Source organism: Medicago sativa, chromosome 7 (genome assembly GCF_051527215.1).
Source record: "Medicago sativa cultivar Bolivia chromosome 7, Bolivia_mono, whole genome shotgun sequence".
NCBI lineage: Eukaryota > Viridiplantae > Streptophyta > Magnoliopsida > Fabales > Fabaceae > Medicago > Medicago sativa.
In genome coordinates, this window is record NC_140755.1 from 8,921,558 (window position 1) to 8,945,085 (window position 23,528).

At 33.2% G+C, this 23,528-nt stretch overlaps 3 protein-coding genes across 3 annotated transcripts; 1 reads left to right on the forward strand and 2 right to left on the reverse strand.

The window, feature by feature from the left end:
• Positions 1–92: 92 nt before the first annotated feature.
• Positions 93–9,410, reverse strand: LOC146904029 (Small GTP-binding protein). Its single transcript, XM_085722572.1, has 12 exons — positions 9,061–9,410; positions 5,907–6,663; positions 5,149–5,305; positions 4,981–5,035; positions 4,679–4,746; positions 4,502–4,606; positions 4,340–4,411; positions 2,241–2,354; positions 1,385–1,525; positions 1,230–1,289; positions 636–835; positions 93–493 (listed from the first exon to the last, which is right to left on the reverse strand). The coding sequence occupies exons 1-11, from the start codon at positions 9,382–9,384 to the stop codon at positions 670–672; spliced, it is 2,019 nt and encodes a 672-aa protein (XP_085578698.1). The 5' UTR covers positions 9,385–9,410; the 3' UTR covers positions 93–493; positions 636–669.
• Positions 9,411–13,294: 3,884 nt separating this feature from the next.
• LOC146904030 (uncharacterized) lies at positions 13,295–14,495 on the forward strand. The gene has a single exon (XM_085728062.1). The coding sequence runs from the start codon at positions 13,295–13,297 to the stop codon at positions 14,366–14,368; it is 1,074 nt and encodes a 357-aa protein (XP_085584188.1). The 3' UTR covers positions 14,369–14,495.
• A 7,606-nt stretch (positions 14,496–22,101) lies between these two features.
• LOC146904031 (uncharacterized) lies at positions 22,102–23,307 on the reverse strand. Its single transcript, XM_085728063.1, has one exon. It carries the CDS (start codon positions 23,305–23,307, stop codon positions 22,234–22,236), a length of 1,074 nt encoding a protein of 357 aa, XP_085584189.1. The 3' UTR covers positions 22,102–22,233.
• Positions 23,308–23,528: the final 221 nt, after the last annotated feature.

Here is a 23,528-nt window from a genome sequence, read left to right on the forward strand (position 1 = left end):
CATTAGTTTTTAAAGTCACAATCAAATAATCAAATGTGACCCTTGATGCAAGAAATTGTGTACCACTAAGCAATAATTTAAAAAGTCTATGAGACTCCAAAGTCTACCAGGGTTTTGTCACACTATATAGTATATACTAATGACTGAATAGAAATAATTAGAAGTATATGTTTATTACAAAAGATCATGGCTGATAGATTAACTACAAGACAACAATTCATTTCTCCAACCCCAAAATTTCGCCATAATAATGAAATTAGCCTCTTGAAGCTCAGTTTCAATCATAGAACATCAATAAATGAAAGAAAATGAACTAAATTGTAAGAAATTTTGTCATCTTCACTAACAAATAAGAAAATTTGAAAAGATACACTAGTTTTCCATGAAAGCAGCAAAGTAAATTGCTTTCACCATTTCTTCTTATTCGATTTATGTGGCATTGTCCATAGCTAATTCCACAACTGAGTTTTATGAGAACAATAGTTTACAAAACCTACATAACATAAACAAAATGGAAAATATGGAAAAATTCAGTTACTTCATTGCATAATATCATAACAAAAGATGGATAAACTCGCTAGTAGTTGCACATTAACATTATTGAAGAAAAAAACTAAAATAAAGTAAGCAATTACCAAAATCTAATGCGCAACTTTATTCAAACGTCTTCTACGAAACCTTCAATAGTTCATGGAACGCTTCTTGTGGTACATCAACGGAACCAACACGTTTCATTCGCTTTTTCCCTTCCTTTTGCTTCTCCAAAAGCTTCTTCTTTCGTGTAATATCACCACCATAACACTTGGCAAGAACATTTTTTCTCATAGCTGTAATACTGCGATAGATGTAGAAAATTTCAGCTTGTTTGAACAGATGAGTTGAGTAACGAATTTTAATAAATTACTTAAACTGAAGTGCATTGCATTTGTCGAGGGCCTTAAAATCCATCTACCAAAATCCTATTGGAAAGCAAAATGACTACAATAATCATAATTTTGATGAAGAATATTGCAACCTGTCTCGAAATCTAGGACCCTCTTGATAAATATTATGACGAAAACATAAACTAATTCTCTCTTCTAAAGAGTAAAATTGTTAAACGATTTCAATACCAATTCTCTCTCCTGAATTTACGTCACGAAGGTAGGACATTTATACAAGAGTTTAAAGGTTTTAAAGCAACCATTACAAACAGACATATTAGCACATTATTTTAAAAAGACACTTACGTCTCCCTTGCAATGATTTTTGACCCAATGGCGGCTTGTATGATTATCTCGAACATTTGCCTGATCAAAATTTAGATGATTTTTCAAATGAATTTTAAACATATGAAGAGGTGTGAAAATAAAATAAAGTAAAATAATTTCTTCAACGAAATGACCTGTCAATGACTTTCTTCAATTTCTCCACCAATTCACGCCCAACACGATATGATTTCGAGTTATGAACAATGGTTGCCATTGCATCCACTGCTTGACCATTCAAGAGAATATCAAGTTTCACCAGATCAGATGGTTGATAACTGTAATTGCAGCCATTAAATGCATTGTAAGGTTGAAAGTATGCGAATCCAAATATATAGTATGGTTTGCTTATTCAATATGAAAACATACGACAGCTTATAAATATATAATATATTGTATCAAATTTTAACAAAAAACTTGATGAATCCAATCATTGATTCAAACCATGCACAACAGAGTAACTGTTTGGTTAAACAACTTAATTAAGCGTTTGTAGTATAAAGCTTATCATATTGGTATATACTACTTCTATAACAAAAGATAAAATAAAGTCGGATTGTTCTATTTAAGCTATATCAGTAGATAAACTCAAATAAGTCAATCCAAACAGACCCTATATCATTGAGTAAAATGTGCACTGCGCAATCGGTGTAAATATGTTTTAGACTGACAAACAATAAGAATTCACTTTTTTCTTTTTCTAATAGGAAATGTTAGTAGTTTGTTGTTAGATTAATATTTACTCCTTTGTCTGGGTTTGAACCCGGGACCTCCAACTCCTTATCCCTTAACAAACAACAAGAATACACTACTTTGCCACTTCATACAATCAAATTCAAAATACACTTATAAGAGTTAGATGACTAGGCAAAACAGTAGACTCCCATTGGATGTTAGTGTAAATCTGGTTTAGACTGAAGCAAACAGGAGCGGGTGCAAAACAATAATCATGCAGGCGGTTATAAGGAGAGGCAAAAGGACAGGGCTACTTACTCTGAATCCTCATAATCAAATGATGCATAGCCTGATGTTATACTCTTCAATTCATTATAAAAGTCAATAACAATTTCCCTCAAAGGAAGACGATACTTCATGAAAACCCGTTGACTGCAGGAGAAAAAAATTAAGCGATCAATGCTTTAGAGTTTAAACTAGAGATCAATGCTGTCTAATTTGAGAGGCCAAGTAAACTTGTGAAATATTCTGTAGACTGAATTCATAAAGCCGTAAACAATGATTTAACAACTTATTATCTGAACAAAAGTTTTTTTTTTTTTTAGAAGCCAAACTATCTCACCAAAATTTGCTCTGGGGAGAATTGAACCTGAGACCTTAGGAGGAGCGCACCCTAAGATCCCAAACCAACACCACCAGGCCAACCCAAGTGGGCTGTGTATGTGCATAGTAAATATTAACAATTTTAACTTAGTGATATAGCAAACTGCATTGAAGGACGAATTGACAAATCACAAAGTTCAACATTGTTAAGATCCCACAAGGCCACAATTGAGTAGAGATATGGCCAAAGGAGTCCTTATAACTTATAAGACTTGGACAATCATCACCCTTCAGCTAGATTCAACCAACAGAGAATTTAATATGGCATTAGAGCCTATTCTAAATCTTTAATTGGGCCGCTCATATTTGTTGACACTTCAAATGCCCAATCCTGAGCATGAGGTGTTTTGAGATCCAATATCGATTATAGATATGGCCAAAGTAGTCTCAACACTTGATCTAGATTATTGACTGGATTCTCCTTGTTGGAGCTACATTCAACTAAAAAGAGCTAGGTTTCAACTCATCCTATTTTGGTTCATTCATTTTGTTGGTCTGTTGCGTTCATTGCAAACGATGGGTTTTGTACATGTTTTCTGGTTCGTGACTTCATCTATGTTGAGAGTTGAGGTAGAAAATTGAGATTTAATATAACATTGTTCAACTCCTTTCAAGATGGGTTCATGTTTGAATTTAGATGCGTCTATGGAGCCCGCTCCATTGTCTTATGTACCTCTATCATTTTAGGCATGTTGGGAAAATAACCATTATGTGATAGACTTGTCCAATCGTCCTTAAACTTGCAATTCTATATAAGTCTTTATAGTCTACCCATGTTTACACAACCAATTTTATAAGTAGTGTTGTCAATTGTAGATCGTGGAACATAGTGATTTGTTCAAATTATGTTACCAACAATGCTATAGCACCGTTATAACGGTTATTTTGACAATGTTTTGTACTAAATAGCATATCAGAGAACAATAACGATTTGTTCAAATTCTACTACACTATAACGCTGCTATAGTCACTATTTAACAACATTGTTGATAAGAGAGTTAACTCAACTAGACCCCGACCCGTGCGATGCACGGGTTTGTTTTGATTTTCATATATAAGCATCAGGTTGAATATATTATTAGTTGTTGACATGTTTAAATGTATTATGTATAACATTTCAATAAAGACTACAATGAGCAAAACACACCGAAGTTGGATCTCGTCATACAAAATCTAAACAATGAGCAAAATTTAAACAGTGAGCTAATTAAATAGTTCAATATACACATCAAAGAAAAAAGTTACTGTATAAAGTTAGTATGAGAAACATATCAAGTGATTCAACAATAGAAGCCTATAAGATCCCCTACATTTTCATTTTTCAAGACATATGTCGAAGGAAAAAGGGGAAGAAATGGATGAAAACCGTAGACTTTTGGGTTTAGATTGCGAAGGAGAAAAAAGGGTTCGAAACCGTTTGGAAAGAAAGGAAAAGGAATTAATTGGTTTTTTGAAAAGGGAGTTTAATATTGGATATCATGTAGTGGAAGCCAAATAATAGCACAAAAACAGCAAGTGGCTTGGTGGTTAAAATGCTTTGAAGTAACCAATATGGCATGGGTTCGAATCTCTACGAGATAATTTCACAGACAAAAAAAAAGCTAGAACAAAATCAAAGTTTGTGTTGACTTTTTTAATAACCTTGCATAAGGAACATAATACACCCAACAAATACATCATTTGTCATGATAAATATTCATTGATTGATATTGATATATTAATAAAATAGAAACTTTGGCAAACCAAAATCTTACCTGTCAATGAACGAGTACTCCAACTGTTCACCCCTACGCTCAGAGAGAAGGGTGATAACAGGTCCAACATACCTTAGATCAAACAATTAATGAAGATAGTGAATATCAGCTTTGAAAGAAGCAAATAAATTATTATTTTGTTCGAGTTGTGCAAGAGCTTACTCACTAGGCATAACTATAGTAGCTATTACTGTGGGTTCCCAACAGGCTACCACTCGTTGCTTGGGATTAGACGGTAATGCAGCAGGATTCTGAACTTCTAATTTGCTGAAAAGAAAACCTAGAATATTAGTAAACGCACACAAACTTAGCGTGATGAATACAACTTTGTTAATCTACCTTCCATCGGAATACTCATAGATATAAGGCACGGTAGGAACGGTTGAGATAATATGAGCTCCATATTCCTGTTTACACAAACATGCTCTAGTCAATGACTCACCGTGCTTGAAAATGGGGGAACACACAAAGGTCGGCCATTTCAAGTCAATTACTCGACCTCCCCAATAATATAAAAACAAGCTTAAAACTATCTCAAAATACAATCTAAAGGATTTATGAATTTTATATTTGCACACACAAACACGTTAGATATGTATCATATCAGTCTATCGGATACTCCATAGCATTATTGATGTTACCTGTTCAAGCCTTTGATGAAAAACATCCATGTGCAGAAGGCCTAAAAATCCACACCTGATTGAATATAAAAAAGAAACATAAAAAATTCATTACTTTTGAAGCCAACTATGTTTCAAATTTTAAAAGAACCAAATTAGCATTCCGTTTTTTTAGTAATTGATACCAACCTGAACCCTAGACCTAGAGCAGTGCTAGTTTCTTTAGTGACAGAGACGCTGGCATCATTGCATGTAAGCTTCTCTATTGCATGGCTGAGTGCTTCAAAATCAGATCCATCAGCTGGAAAAAGACCCGAAAAAACCATATGTTTTGCTGCTTTGAAGCCTACAAATATCAAAGTATTAAGAATTAAAGAAAATTCGGCCATGGAAATGCATATAGATGTTATAAAGGATAATATTCTCATACACAGGAAAAAAGAGAGCAATAAGTAAGATACCATATAAGTTTGACTATTTAGGGTACCTATTTTTTGAAGCCAAAACAATGATTGTCAAACAATGAAATGAACTTATTCCGTTTTCTGCAAGTCCATTTTCTAAAAGTTCTGTAAAACTTAGGTAAGGAAACACTTATAGCATAAGAGCATATCATATAAGTGCTGATGTATGAGCTACACAAAAAAATCAAACTTTTTTTTCGTACAAGCTATACGCTGAAAACAACTTTTGGACGTGTCGTAGCTCTTTCAAACAGTCTCACAAATGTTTGTCAACAGATAAGATCAAGTAAGCCCACACAAATAGGCCCTTAACGAGGTATAGAATATTAGAGAAATTATGTGCGGTAGTAAAAAGCCTACGTGCATGGCTCTCATAACCAACTATCTGAGACAAAAAGAAGATGCTAAGTAATTCTACAGTTTTCAACTAAAATGTTAACAAACAAATTTCCAAAGACAGGAGGTAAAAGATAATTGCTTTACCTGGAAGAGGTTCCACATCAACAGTGCTTTTAGTATGGTAAATTGTATCTCCAATGCGTGCCTCTTTGGTTGTCCGCATGCCAGTTATAACGTAACCAACTTGTCCAGTATACAAGACTCCAGTAGGCGTAAGTTCAGGATGCATGATCCCTATATCCATAGCTTCGTATGATTTACCCGTGGCCGCCGAAGAAATCTTATCCCCCTTGCGCAGGGCACCATCAACGACAGCAACATGGCATATCACCCCTCTATATTCATCAAAATATGAATCAAGTAAAAGCATACGTAAAGAAGATTCACTCTTCCCAGGAGGCGGAGGTATACGCTCTATAACTGCTGGAAGAACATGTTCAAGACCCACCCCAGTTTTAGCCGATGTTAGCAATGCATCACTCGGGTCAAGATCAAACATTGATTTCAATTGGCCTTTAACACGGTCGGGATCAGCAGTTGGCTGATCTATCTTATTTATGACAGGTATAATTGCTAAGTTAGATTCAAAGGCAAGGTAAAAGTTAGCAACAGTTTGCGCTTGCACTCCTTGAGCAGCATCAACAACCAAAAGCACGCCCTGACAAGCAGCTAGTGACCTCGACACTTCGTAACTGAAATCTACATGCCCAGGTGTGTCAATAAGATTCAACAAATAATTAGATGATTCCTTTCCATCGTTAGAATCACCACCATTTATGATATTCTTATAGAACATTGTTGCTGTCTGCGCTTTAACTGTGATTCCCCTTTCTCTCTCCACCTAAGACAACATTTAAAGTTCCAACTTCAATTAAGAAACGTATGACATAAAAGTCAAGAAACATAAAAAAAATGACCGTTTTGGATAAACAATTTAATTAGGCATTTATAGCATAAATGTTTATCATATAAGTGTTTATGTATAAGCTATTTCTATAACAAAAGATAAAAAAAGTCAAATTGTTTTTATATGAACTGCTATCTCCGTGCGTAAATTTAGGACCTCTTGAGTTTTTTCTTTGTCCCTTTTTATTAGACCTTTTTCAAATTTCTAAGTGCGTTAAAATGATTTCTTTCTCAACATACCCCTAAGTATATTACATCTTTTCTGGAATATGTAATAAATACTCTTATGCAAACATCAACTAATTCACTCTCATAAAGGGTAAACTTGTAAAACTATACAAATTGTCAATAAATTTAATACTACTACCAACTTTCTTAAATTGCATGATGTCCTCAATGGGTCCTATATTTAGGGACGGAGGTAGTATAAGCTCTTTTCATAATCTACCCTAATCCTAAAAAGTTTATGAAAACACGCTGAAAACTGCTTATCGACATGTGATTGTAAGTTGTTTTTTCATAAGCTCTTCCAAACAGTCTCACGAGTGTTTATACCAATAAATAACCTCAAGTAACCAATCCAAACAAACCCTATAACCTATCTACCACTGATACTTAATAATGAAAGTGTGTCTAAGCGTCGGACACATGTTGATGTACAACACCGACACGACACATTGAAACCGACACATATAGCTTCATACAACCACTTCCATATTGACAAGTTATTATAAGTGTCCACATGTCAAGTGTTTGTATTTGTGTTGGTGCTTCATAGAACATAACATTGTTCAGTTTTTTTTTTTTTTATTTTTGTTTCAAAACAGACACATTGCCCCATTCCACATCCTAGTTAACCCAAAACACACATGAAAAACCAACAATTTTGAAAAATACAATACCTATTTCACATAACATTACAAATAAGCAATCCTAGATGAAAATACTGGTAACTTCAAAAAATTAACAATAAAAACTATCTAGCACTGATACTTCAGATTGAAAACATGACATATTGTCCATGACACACTTGAAGTCAAGAAACATAACAATATAACCTATCTAACACCAATACTCCATACTGAACTCGTGTTTGAAAGTCTGACGCACATAAAGTCAAGAAATTTAACAATATAGCCTATCTAGCACCAATAATTCAGATTGAAAACATTACTTAATGTCTGACAAAATGACACACATGAAAGTCAATAAACATAACAATATAACTTATCTAACATTAATACTTCAGATTGAAAACGTGTCTGAAAGTATGACACACATAAAAGTCAAGAGAATAACAATATAACCTATCCAGCATGGATCCTTCAAATTGAAGACTTGTCTGAATATCGAACACATGTTGATGTCCGACGCCAACACATTTTCATACAATCATTTTAGGTTCTACATATTATAAGTAGTGTCTCAGCATCTATGTCTGTGCTTCCTAGAGTATAACATCCAATCAAATTTCAAGATTTTTTTTTCAAAACAAACCCATTGTCTCATTCCACATCCTAGTTAACCCAAACACTGAAACACATACATGAGAAAGCAACAATTTTGAACAACGCTCATTTCTTAAAACATACAAATAACCATACCCAGATGAAAAAATTGATAATTCTTCAATAAAAAGAAAAAAAATAAAACCTGCAATTTATCATCCCACTCCACATACCCTATAACATATTTACCACCGATACTTCATATCGAAAGCGTGTCTGATGTCTAACACATGTCAAAGTACAACACGGACATGACACATTGACATATACACCAGACGGAGGTAGAATAAGTTGTTTTCATAACCTATCGTAAAGGTTTATGGAAATAAACTGAAAACTCGTACTTATGGACATGTCATCGTAAACTCATAAGCTCTTCCAAACAGTCTCACAAGTGTTTAATTGTATATTATACCAATATCTAAGCTCAAATAACCAATCCAAACAAACCCTATAACCTATCTACCACCAATGCTTCGGATTGAAAGCATGTGTGAGCATCTGACACATATCGATGTACAACTCATATAACACTGACACAAATAGTTTCATTCCATTTCCATCACTCCTATTTTTACAAATTATTATCACCGTCTACGTGTCAAACTTCGTATTTGTATAAGTGCTTCATAGAGTATAACATCCAATAAAATTTCAAAATTTTCATTATATTTCCACAACACACACATCCTAGTAATCCACAATACACATAAACATGACAAAAGCAATGATTTTGAACAATACCCATTTCATATAACATTATAAACAACCATACCCAGATACAAAAAGAAAAAATTCTTCATTATCAAAAGAAAAAACAAAACCTGCAATTTATCAAGATACTGAGGTTGCCCAAGTCCTTTCTTAATAGTGCCCGTAAGTTCCAATAACCGATCAGCAAGAGTAGATTTTCCATGATCAACATGTGCAATGATTGAGAAATTTCTCACAAGCTCTGGTGGGTACTGACTCAAATCTATAATGGCTTTCTCTTTGGTGTTGTTTTGGCGTGACTGTGTACAGAAAAGTGCACGTGTAATGGAAAATCTTTGATGGGTTATTCTACTTGATAAAGGGTTGAAATTAAAGAACAATGAAACGTAATTTGATTGTTTTAAGGTTTTTGATGCTTTTCTAAGAAAACCCATTTCGGGTATTTTGAGGTTGTTTGGTTAGTGAATCTGTGTTTTGTCGAACATTTGATGAAACAAACGAACTTGTCTGTTTTGCTACCATACGGCGTCGTTTAAGTGTATTGGACTTCTATCTGGATGTTGGTTAAGTTTAGGGGAATCACTATTTGCACCCTATGTATGCTCGGACCGGGATACACTGCTGTAAAAAAAACACGCAGTTTCTTGATGAGATTAGACGATTTAGATTTTGAAATCAATTTTATATGGTAAAACGATCTCCGCCACCGATTGAAGATCAGACAATCAAGATTTGTTACAAAGTCCTACTGTTCTAAAACATCAATTGAAGATCGACCAACAAATATCACAATGTTCTGCTGTAACAACATAGAATCTCGTTTCATGTATGATCATATTATATAAAAAAAAAAAAAAAAAAAAACTAGGCAAATACGTAACATAAAGAATGTTTTTCAACGAATGGCTGAAAAACATTATGTTAAGTGTTAGTAAAATATTGAATAAATAATAAATATATTTGATTAATTAAATATAAGTAACATAATGTTTTTTAGGGGTAAAGTAACATAATGTGTAATTGGTAAAATGTAAATTAAAGAATGTTTTTCAACGACTGGTTAGACATTCTCAACGTAATTGAATGAAATGATCATGATCTTTAAAATTTGGTTTTGAATACGTGCACAAATTGTCAAGATTAGCTTTCACAAATGTTCAGCGGATTTGATTTTCTAGTTTAAATGTTTGTCTCGTATATTTTTTATGCATTAGTGAAAAATATTTGTCTCGTTTTTTTTCTCTAATATTTATCAAAGACAAATTTCTGTCTTGTACTTTTATATATGGTAAATTGTCCATTTTTTTACAGTAATCAATGAAAAATAGTTGTCACATATACTTTTTATGCATTAATGATAAAAATGTGTTCCATTTTTTTTATACTTATCAATGATAAGTATTTGTCTTGTGCTTTTTAATATATGATCTGTCCGGTGAGGAGCAGATGCATGCAACCATGACGGAAAATGCTATGGTCCGGTGGCGTTGAATCTTTGTAGAGAAACGAAAGTTGCATGCAGGCACATTAGCACTTCAACGCTCAAGTCAATGTAGAAAATAAGTCGGAATGTGTCAAAAGTGTGGGAAAAGTGACTCGTATCTTGGGGGTGAAAAGTGTGGGATTTGAGCACTCCAATGCTCAAATCCACAAACCTAATTAACGATAGCACAACACAAGAAAACTAAAAAAAAAACACCAATATCTACTATAGCTGAACAACAACAACAACAACAAAAATTCTATGTCAACGTTTGATCTTAAAAGTGTTGATTGTACAAAAAAATATCTACACATGTAAAAATTGTGCTTCAATTCCTAACAAGTCAAGATATCTGGATCTTAAAAGTTTGTATGATTCGAAATTGACTGAAAAGACATCGAAGAAAAATTTGAAATGAAAGGGTTGTGTTAGTCATGGGGGGGTGGTAAGCAAGTTGCCGATGAGGAGGATTTAGGTGAACCAAAATTAGGGGCAAGTGAAGGTTTTCGTAGCATTGTGGGCTTAATGGAGTATTGGTGTTTGTATTCTTAAGCGTAAGAAGACTTTATTGGGGCCGAAGAAATCTGATGATGGCCAATCATTAAATCCAATAGCAAATCCTAAGCAGGGAATTTGTCGTGATGATATGGGCTTAAGTTAGGCGGTGATGATTCGGGCAGAGAGAGAGAGAGAGAGAGCATGAACAAATTATGTTAAAATTGAAATTAGGCATTAATTTTTTACAATGAAAAAAATTAGAAATTAATTAAAAATTAAATGGTATGCTCAGTGGATCAGGCAAATAAATATACGCGGTTTGTTGAGAAATTAAGCCAAATAGTTTTAAAAACAAAAAGGAACAATACATTGAGAATTTGCGAAGTAAACTTATAATTTTTAGAAAAATTGTTGCATATAAAGAAAATGGGTCATGTTAACTTGTGCCCTAAGGGAAATAAAACATAAGTTTTGTATTGAAAAAATAAGTTTTTAAACTTTCAAGACATTGAATGCACGATTTGCAAAATTAAGTTTCTACATTTGACTTCTAAACTTGTGCCTTGAGGGCACAAGTTAACATTTCCCAAAGAAAATTTATGTGTAGTTTGTTGGGACATCTATACTACATAAAAAAAAAATTAAGTAAATTTTTGAAAAAATAATAAATTTGTTGGTTGATTCCAATTACTTTAAAATTAAATTTGAAATGAATTATTCCTATAGAAATATATTAGAAATTAATTAAAAAATTAAATGATATATTCAATGGATAAGATCAAAGATGTGTGTTTACGCCAAAAAAGATCATACGTACTTCATCAAGATATTTATGTCAAATAAAATAATAGAGATATTGAAGAAAAATCGAATGCATAAGAAAACATCATTTGTAAATTTTAGTAATAACATCATTACCTTTTATTTCATATTTGATATATATATATATATATATATATATATATATATATATATATATATATAATAGTGTTATAAAATATAGATCGATGACTGTTATGAAAATATAAATGAGAGAAAGAGAGAAATGAAGATAGTAGTAATATTTTCTTCTTAATTCCTTGTATTACAATGCTCCTGTTATGAAATAATTGATGGTGGATGTCCCACCCACCTTCTTTCCATTGCTTTTCCCCCACTATCCCAAATCCCACTATCACTATCCCAAATTATTGCTCCTTTTCTCCCTATAAATAGGGAGCATTGTAATACAAGGAATTAAGAAGAAAATATTACTACTATCTTCATTTCTCTCTTTCTCTCATTTATATTTTCATAACAGTCATCGATCTATATTTTATAACACGTTATCAGCACGATTGTTTCTATAAGAAGTTTACACTACTACTAGGTAGGTTATCTATGCTCATCATTTTAATATCATTACTTAATATTGCTATGTATATCATTTATCATTATTGTTTTAATATTATTATTATATGCCCCGGTTATAGAAAACTGACAATTTGTTAAGTGATTTATAACTAAGAGTGGCTATTATTGTTATTATTATTATTGGAGGTTTAAAAACCCCATCTAATCTAATTTTTATTTTCATGTCTGCTGGAGGTTTAAAAACCCCATCTAATCTAATTTTTATTTTCATGCTTATTGGAGGTTTAAGAACCCCATCTAATCTAATTTTACTTTTATGTTTTATGGAGGTTTAAGAACCCCATATAATCTAATTTTACTTTTATGTTTTATGGAGGTTTAAGAACCCCATATAATCTAATTTTACTTTTATGCTTTATGGAGGTCTAAAACCCCATCTAACTTTTATATTTAATGGAGGTCTAAAATCCCATTTACAATATTGATTCATGAGGTAGATAAATAATATTTAATGTGATTATCATATATATTTATTTATCATATATGTTGTATTGTGTTTTTCTATACTGCTCATGTGTCCTAATTTAGATGATATTTAATACTTAAAATATTTTTCTCATTTTCCAACGTTAATGAACAGTGTTTTTAACGGTAACAATAACGGTTATTTTTACAAAATTCACCTTATAAATACCTCATCTTCATTCATAATTTTTCACATCTCAAAATTTTTACACATACTTACAAAATGGCTAAAAAACCTTTTCATATGCATCTCTCTATTTGTGGTTATTGTGTTCTTCTTCTTTTTCGCCCTTATTGAAGAAATAGGAGAAGATTTTGTAAGATTAGCTATAATTATCGTTTTACCATTATTAGTCTTAGCTTGTTTAATTACTTTTTGTTTTGGTGGAGGCTTAGATTAAAATATTATATTATTATGTTTTTATAATCGTTGCTATTAAATAAAATGATATTTTAATTTTTGTCATAGTATATATGTATATTAAATGTTGATTATGCTCTTCTGTATTTTAGATATAATCATGTCAAACGTTAAGCATCAATTCAAAATTTTAAGCATAACTGGCGACAACTACATAACCTGGAACAACAACTTAATTGAGTATCTTGCATGTGAGGGACTAGACAAGATTCTTGAGGGAGACGATTTGGGAGATGGCCCAGAGGAATTAGCAAAGAAAAAATCAAAAGTAAATCGTATAATCAAGCACCACATTGATGATGGATTACAAACAGAGTATTCAAATGCAAAAGATCCCAAGATCTTATGGGACAAAATTAAAGCAAGATTTGGACATCAGAAGAAAGTATTATTGCCCTCATTAATGGATCAATGGAACAAATTAAGGTTCCAAGATTATAAAACTGTTGTTGCATATAACTCTGCTATGCATCAAATTATTGCACAATTAGAATTTTGTGGAAAAACTATAACTGAAGTGGAAAAGTTGGAGAAAACATTCTCAACTTTTCATGCATCTCAGGTGGTGTTGCAACAACAATATAGAATGAGGGAATTTACTGAATACTCTGATTTGGTTGCAGCTCTTCTAGTGGCTGAACAAAATAACGAGTTGCTCATTAAAAACCACCAGTTGCGTCCTACAGGAACAATGGCATATCCTGAAATAAACGCCACAACTTTTAATCAAGGGCGTGGTGGTTATAATCGCCAAAGAGGACGTAGTGGCTATGCTCGTTTTGGTGGTCGTGGACGAGGTAGAAATCATGGTCGAAACCATTTTCGTGGTAGAGGTCGTGGAAGAGGTTATATGAATTATAGGCCTCTCAAATATGACCAATCAAACAAAAATCATCAGGGTAAAGGTAAAAACATCCAGGAAGGTCCCTCTAGAAATAATGATGATAGTTGTTATAGATGCGGAAAGAAAGGTCATTGGGCTAAAACATGCAGGACACCAGAGTATCTGTGTAAAAGATACAAAGAATCTGTGGAGGAAAAGGAAAGAGAAGTTAATTTTAATGAGATTGAACCAAAGAATGACACTACCTGTCTTGAAGCTGCTGATTTTGTTGAAGGAGATTTTAATATGGATTAATTAATTTGTTAAAATATATATGTATTTGAATAATGTGTGATATGTATATTTTTAAGAATTTGCATGTTGTGTGACTTGTATAATACATAATATTTTCATGATCTAAATAAAATAGTATTGTTAAATATGTTATATTGTTTTACCCTCTCTTTTCTTTAATCTTATTTTTATTTTAAGAAGGTTAGAAATGGATCCAGACAAAGACATTTGCATTCCAGACAGTGGAACTACTCATACGATCATCAAAATTAAGAAATATTTCACCAAAATATTCCCTACTAAAGGTGTAATAAACACAATTTCAGGTCCTGCAGATTTAATTGAAGGAACAGGTAATGCTATGTTCATGTTACCAAATGGGACAAAGTTTGTCATTAATAATGCTCTATATTCTCCGAAATCAAAGAGAAATTTGTTGAGTTTTAATGACATATATAGTCAAGGATATGATACTGAAACTACAACCGAAGGTAATATGAAATACATTAATATTATTACTAATGTTTTGGGAAAGAAGAAAACTTTAGAAAAATTACCAAAATTGCCTTCTGGATTACATTATACATATATGCATGAAATTGAATGTAATTTAATGGTAAAAGAAGATCCCAAAACTATGACTTTATGGCATGACCGCTTAGGTCACCCTGGCTCAACAATGATGCGTAAAATAGTTGAAAGTACTCATGGTCATTCATTGAAAGGTTTAAAGCTTACAAGAGAAGATAGACCATGTGAAGCTTGTTCTCTTGGAAAATTAATAACAAAACATTCACCAGGCAAGATTCAGACAGAATTACCTGCATTTCTTGAAAGAATCCAAGGAGATATATGTGGACCCATCCATCCACCGTCAGGACCATTCAGGTACTTTATGGTATTAATTGATGCATCTAGTAGATGGTCACATGTCTGTTTACTGTCAAGTCGTGATATGGCATTTGCAAAATTTCTTGCACAAATAATTAAATTAAGGGCACAATTTCCTGATTATACTATAAAGAAAATTAGACTTGACAATGCCGGTGAATTTTCATCTGAATCATTTAATAATTATTGCATGTCAATTGGAATTACTGTTGAGCATCCTGTTCCTCATGTGCATACACAAAATGGTTTAGCTGAGTCATTAATCAAACGTCTTCAATATATTGCTAGACCTTTAATAATGAGAACTAAGCTTCCAGTTACAGTTTGGGGTCATGCAATTTTACATGCTGCAGCACTCATACGTCTAAGGCCAAGTGCTGACCATAAACATACCCCTTATCAACTTGCTATTGGTAAGGAACCAAATATTTCTCATTTAAAGATTTTTGGTTGTGCAGTATATGTACCAATAGCTCCACCACAAAGGACAAAAATGGGTCCTCAAAGAAGGTTAGGAATATATGTGGGGTATGAATCACTATCAATTATTAGATATCTTGAACCTTTAACAGGTGATGTTTTTCAGGCAAGATTTGCTGATTGTCATTTTGATGAAACAAATTTTCCAACACTTGGTGGAGAAAATAAACCATTGGAAAATGAAATAACATGGTATGTACCACATTTATTACATTTGGATCCATATAATAAATCATGGGAAGAAAATGTAAAGAATATAGTACATTTACAAGGTTTAGCAAATCAACTACCAGATTCATTTACTGATTTGAAAAGGGTGACAAAGTCACATATACCAGCTGTAAATGTCCCAGCTCGGATTGAAATTTCGAAATTGAATGATGTAGCAAGTACATCTAAGGCACGCTTAAAGCGTGGCCGACCTATAGGTTCCAAAGACAAAAATCCCCGAAAAAGAAAAGGAACAGAAAAGGTGAATATGATCGTAAGTGATCTTGAAAAGACACTAGATAGTGATAAATCTGAAAATGAAATGTGTGCTCTCGAAAAGGCACAAGATGATGAAAATGAGATCATTGATAGTGAAACTGAAAATAAGAATGATCTCGAGATTTCAATTAATTATGTTAATACGGGAAATTTGTGGAGCCGAAAAGACATAAATATTGATGAAATATTTTCATTCTCCATTGCATATGAAATTACAAATGAAAATGATGATCCTGAACCCAGATCTGTCAATGAATGTCAAAATAGACATGATTGGAAAAACTGGAAAGATGCAATAGATACTGAATTAAAGTCTCTTAAAAATCGAAAAGTATTTGGGCCTATTGTGGCTATACCTGAAGGAATAAAACCTGTTGGGTATAAGTGGGTTTTTGTAAGAAAACGAAATGAAAAAAATGAAGTTGTAAGATACAAGGCCCGTCTTGTTGCACAAGGTTTTTCCCAACGACCAGGTATTGATTATGAGGTAACATATTCTCCTGTTATGGATACCATTACTTTTCGTTATTTAATTGGTTTATCAGTATTTAATAATCTTGATATGTACCTTATGGATGTTGTTACTGCTTATTTATATGGCTCACTTGATAATGATATATACATGAAAATACCGGAAGGACTTAAGATGCATGATACATCAAAACCAAGAGAAATGTATGCAATTAAGTTGCAAAGATCATTATATGGATTAAAACAATCCGGGCGCATGTGGTACAATAGGCTAAGTGAATATTTGCTTAAAGAAGGCTATGAGAATAATCCAATTTGCCCTTGTGTTTTTATAAGAAAAACAATATCCGGTTTTGTAATAATTGCTGTTTATGTTGATGATTTAAATATCATTGGAACTACTAAAGAAATTAAAGAAGCAAGAGAGTACTTAAAGAAAGAATTTGAAATGAAAGATCTGGGGAAAACTAGGTTTTGCCTTGGTTTACAAATTGAGTATACCAAAAATGGTATATTGGTACATCAATCAAATTATACAGAAAGAGTGTTAAAAAGGTTTAATATGGACAAGGCAAACCCTTTGAGTACTCCAATGATGGGAAGAACACTTAACATTGAAAAGGATCCTTTTAGACCTAAGGAAGATAATGAAGAGGATCTTGGCTTTGAAGTACCATATCTAAGTGCCATTGGAGCACTCATGTACCTTGCTAACTGTACAAGACCTGATATAGCTTTTGCAGTGAATTTACTGGCGAGATTCAGCTCATGTCCTACAAAGCCACATTGGAAAGGAATAAAACATATATTTCGATATATTCGAGGTACACCTGATCTTGGTTTGTTTTATTCTAACAATACAAAACCAGTTTTGCTTGGTTATGCAGATGCAGGATATTTGTCGGATCCACATAACGCTAAATCACAAACTGGATATGTATTCACATATGGTGACACTGCAATATCATGGAGATCTCAAAAACAAACGCTTGTAGCAACCTCTTCAAATCATGCTGAAGTAATATCTCTTCATGAAGCAAGCAAAGAGTGTAGATGGTTACGTTCCGTTTTGCAACATATCCAAGGAGTGTCTGGTTTAACAACTGATAAGAATCCAACAATCTTGTATGAAGACAATGCTGCATGTGTTACTCAAATGAAAGAAGGTTACATCAAAAGTGATAGAACCAAACATATCCCTCCTAAGTTCTTCTCATTCACTCAAGAACTTGAAAGAAACAAAGAAGTGAATATTCAATATATCCGTTCGAGTGATAATGTGGCAGACCTCTTCACAAAGGCACTCCCTACATCAGTTTTCAAGAAGCACATACGAAGTATTGGAATGCGTCAGCTTCGAGACCTTTAAAGAAGAACGTGTGTTTGGTTGAGGGGGAGCATAATGTTGCACTCTTTTTCCCTTATTAAGGTTTTTATCCCAATGGGTTTTTCCTAATAAGGTTTTTAACGAGGCAACATATCTTCGGTGGACATCCAAGGGGGAGTGTTATGAAATAATTGATGGTGGATGTCCCACCCACCTTCTTTCCATTGCTTTTCCCCCACTATCCCAAATCCCACTATCACTATCCCAAATTATTGCTCCTTTTCTCCCTATAAATAGGGAGCTGTTATAAAAGGAGCAATAATTTGGGATAGTGATAGTGGGATTTGGGATAGTGGGGGAAAAGCAATGGAAAGAAGGTGGGTGGGACATCCACCATCAATTATTTCATAACACTCCCCCTTGGATGTCCACCGAAGATATGTTGCCTCGTTAAAAACCTTATTAGGAAAAACCCATTGGGATAAAAACCTTAATAAGGGAAAAAGAGTGCAACATTATGCTCCCCCTCAACCAAACACACGTTCTTCTTTAAAGGTCTCGAAGCTGACGCATTCCAATACTTCGTATGTGCTTCTTGAAAACTGATGTAGGGAGTGCCTTTGTGAAGAGGTCTGCCACATTATCACTCGAACGGATATATTGAATATTCACTTCTTTGTTTCTTTCAAGTTCTTGAGTGAATGAGAAGAACTTAGGAGGGATATGTTTGGTTCTATCACTTTTGATGTAACCTTCTTTCATTTGAGTAACACATGCAGCATTGTCTTCATACAAGATTGTTGGATTCTTATCAGTTGTTAAACCAGACACTCCTTGGATATGTTGCAAAACGGAACGTAACCATCTACACTCTTTGCTTGCTTCATGAAGAGCTATTACTTCAGCATGATTTGAAGAGGTTGCTACAAGCGTTTGTTTTTGAGATCTCCATGATATTGCAGTGTCACCATATGTGAATACATATCCAGTTTGTGATTTAGCGTTATGTGGATCCGACAAATATCCTGCATCTGCATAACCAAGCAAAACTGGTTTTGTATTGTTAGAATAAAACAAACCAAGATCAGGTGTACCTCGAATATATCGAAATATATGTTTTATTCCTTTCCAATGTGGCTTTGTAGGACATGAGCTGAATCTCGCCAGTAAATTCACTGCAAAAGCTATATCAGGTCTTGTACAGTTAGCAAGGTACATGAGTGCTCCAATGGCACTTAGATATGGTACTTCAAAGCCAAGATCCTCTTCATTATCTTCCTTAGGTCTAAAAGGATCCTTTTCAATGTTAAGTGTTCTTCCCATCATTGGAGTACTCAAAGGGTTTGCCTTGTCCATATTAAACCTTTTTAACACTCTTTCTGTATAATTTGATTGATGTACCAATATACCATTTTTGGTATACTCAATTTGTAAACCAAGGCAAAACCTAGTTTTCCCCAGATCTTTCATTTCAAATTCTTTCTTTAAGTACTCTCTTGCTTCTTTAATTTCTTTAGTAGTTCCAATGATATTTAAATCATCAACATAAACAGCAATTATTACAAAACCGGATATTGTTTTTCTTATAAAAACACAAGGGCAAATTGGATTATTCTCATAGCCTTCTTTAAGCAAATATTCACTTAGCCTATTGTACCACATGCGCCCGGATTGTTTTAATCCATATAATGATCTTTGCAACTTAATTGCATACATTTCTCTTGGTTTTGATGTATCATGCATCTTAAGTCCTTCCGGTATTTTCATGTATATATCATTATCAAGTGAGCCATATAAATAAGCAGTAACAACATCCATAAGGTACATATCAAGATTATTAAATACTGATAAACCAATTAAATAACGAAAAGTAATGGTATCCATAACAGGAGAATATGTTACCTCATAATCAATACCTGGTCGTTGGGAAAAACCTTGTGCAACAAGACGGGCCTTGTATCTTACAACTTCATTTTTTTCATTTCGTTTTCTTACAAAAACCCACTTATACCCAACAGGTTTTATTCCTTCAGGTATAGCCACAATAGGCCCAAATACTTTTCGATTTTTAAGAGACTTTAATTCAGTATCTATTGCATCTTTCCAGTTTTTCCAATCATGTCTATTTTGACATTCATTGACAGATCTGGGTTCAGGATCATCATTTTCATTTGTAATTTCATATGCAATGGAGAATGAAAATATTTCATCAATATTTATGTCTTTTCGGCTCCACAAATTTCCCGTATTAACATAATTAATTGAAATCTCGAGATCATTCTTATTTTCAGTTTCACTATCAATGATCTCATTTTCATCATCTTGTGCCTTTTCGAGAGCACACATTTCATTTTCAGATTTATCACTATCTAGTGTCTTTTCAAGATCACTTACGATCATATTCACCTTTTCTGTTCCTTTTCTTTTTCGGGGATTTTTGTCTTTGGAACCTATAGGTCGGCCACGCTTTAAGCGTGCCTTAGATGTACTTGCTACATCATTCAATTTCGAAATTTCAATCCGAGCTGGGACATTTACAGCTGGTATATGTGACTTTGTCACCCTTTTCAAATCAGTAAATGAATCTGGTAGTTGATTTGCTAAACCTTGTAAATGTACTATATTCTTTACATTTTCTTCCCATGATTTATTATATGGATCCAAATGTAATAAATGTGGTACATACCATGTTATTTCATTTTCCAATGGTTTATTTTCTCCACCAAGTGTTGGAAAATTTGTTTCATCAAAATGACAATCAGCAAATCTTGCCTGAAAAACATCACCTGTTAAAGGTTCAAGATATCTAATAATTGATAGTGATTCATACCCCACATATATTCCTAACCTTCTTTGAGGACCCATTTTTGTCCTTTGTGGTGGAGCTATTGGTACATATACTGCACAACCAAAAATCTTTAAATGAGAAATATTTGGTTCCTTACCAATAGCAAGTTGATAAGGGGTATGTTTATGGTCAGCACTTGGCCTTAGACGTATGAGTGCTGCAGCATGTAAAATTGCATGACCCCAAACTGTAACTGGAAGCTTAGTTCTCATTATTAAAGGTCTAGCAATATATTGAAGACGTTTGATTAATGACTCAGCTAAACCATTTTGTGTATGCACATGAGGAACAGGATGCTCAACAGTAATTCCAATTGACATGCAATAATTATTAAATGATTCAGATGAAAATTCACCGGCATTGTCAAGTCTAATTTTCTTTATAGTATAATCAGGAAATTGTGCCCTTAATTTAATTATTTGTGCAAGAAATTTTGCAAATGCCATATCACGACTTGACAGTAAACAGACATGTGACCATCTACTAGATGCATCAATTAATACCATAAAGTACCTGAATGGTCCTGACGGTGGATGGATGGGTCCACATATATCTCCTTGGATTCTTTCAAGAAATGCAGGTAATTCTGTCTGAATCTTGCCTGGTGAATGTTTTGTTATTAATTTTCCAAGAGAACAAGCTTCACATGGTCTATCTTCTCTTGTAAGCTTTAAACCTTTCAATGAATGACCATGAGTACTTTCAACTATTTTACGCATCATTGTTGAGCCAGGGTGACCTAAGCGGTCATGCCATAAAGTCATAGTTTTGGGATCTTCTTTTACCATTAAATTACATTCAATTTCATGCATATATGTATAATGTAATCCAAAAGGCAATTTTGGTAATTTTTCTAAAGTTTTCTTCTTTCCCAAAACATTAGTAATAATATTAATGTATTTCATATTACCTTCGGTTGTAGTTTCAGTATCATATCCTTGACTATATATGTCATTAAAACTCAACAAATTTCTCTTTGATTTCGGAGAATATAGAGCATTATTAATGACAAACTTTGTCCCATTTGGTAACATGAACATAGTATTACCTGTTCCTTCAATTAAATCTGCAGGACCTGAAATTGTGTTTATTACACCTTTAGTAGGGAATATTTTGGTGAAATATTTCTTACTTTTGATGATCGTATGAGTAGTTCCACTGTCTGGAATGCAAATGTCTTTGTCTGGATCCATTTCTAACCTTCTTAAAATAAAAATAAGATTAAAGAAAAGAGAGGGTAAAACAATATAACATATTTAACAATACTATTTTATTTAGATCATGAAAATATTATGTATTATACAAGTCACACAACATGCAAATTCTTAAAAATATACATATCACACATTATTCAAATACATATATATTTTAACAAATTAATTAATCCATATTAAAATCTCCTTCAACAAAATCAGCAGCTTCAAGACAGGTAGTGTCATTCTTTGGTTCAATCTCATTAAAATTAACTTCTCTTTCCTTTTCCTCCACAGATTCTTTGTATCTTTTACACAGATACTCTGGTGTCCTGCATGTTTTAGCCCAATGACCTTTCTTTCCGCATCTATAACAACTATCATCATTATTTCTAGAGGGACCTTCCTGGATGTTTTTACCTTTACCCTGATGATTTTTGTTTGATTGGTCATATTTGAGAGGCCTATAATTCATATAACCTCTTCCACGACCTCTACCACGAAAATGGTTTCGACCATGATTTCTACCTCGTCCACGACCACCAAAACGAGCATAGCCACTACGTCCTCTTTGGCGATTATAACCACCACGCCCTTGATTAAAAGTTGTGGCGTTTATTTCAGGATATGCCATTGTTCCTGTAGGACGCAACTGGTGGTTTTTAATGAGCAACTCGTTATTTTGTTCAGCCACTAGAAGAGCTGCAACCAAATCAGAGTATTCGGTAAATTCCCTCATTCTATATTGTTGTTGCAACACCACCTGAGATGCATGAAAAGTTGAGAATGTTTTCTCCAACTTTTCCACTTCAGTTATAGTTTTTCCACAAAATTCTAATTGTGCAATAATTTGATGCATAGCAGAGTTATATGCAACAACAGTTTTATAATCTTGGAACCTTAATTTGTTCCATTGATCCATTAATGAGGGCAATAATACTTTCTTCTGATGCCCAAATCTTGCTTTAATTTTGTCCCATAAGATCTTGGGATCTTTTGCATTTGAATACTCTATTTGTAATCCATCATCAATGTGGTGCTTGATTATACGATTTACTTTTGATTTTTTCTTTGCTAATTCCTCTGGGCCATCTCCCAAATCGTCTCCCTCAAGAATCTTGTCTAGTCCCTCACATGCAAGATACTCAATTAAGTTGTTGTTCCAGGTTATGTAGTTGTCGCCAGTTATGCTTAAAATTTTGAATTGATGCTTAACGTTTGACATGATTATATCTAAAATACAGAAGAGCATAATCAACATTTAATATACATATATACTATGACAAAAATTAAAATATCATTTTATTTAATAGCAACGATTATAAAAACATAATAATATAATATTTTAATCTAAGCCTCCACCAAAACAAAAAGTAATTAAACAAGCTAAGACTAATAATGGTAAAACGATAATTATAGCTAATCTTACAAAATCTTCTCCTATTTCTTCAATAAGGGCGAAAAAGAAGAAGAACACAATAA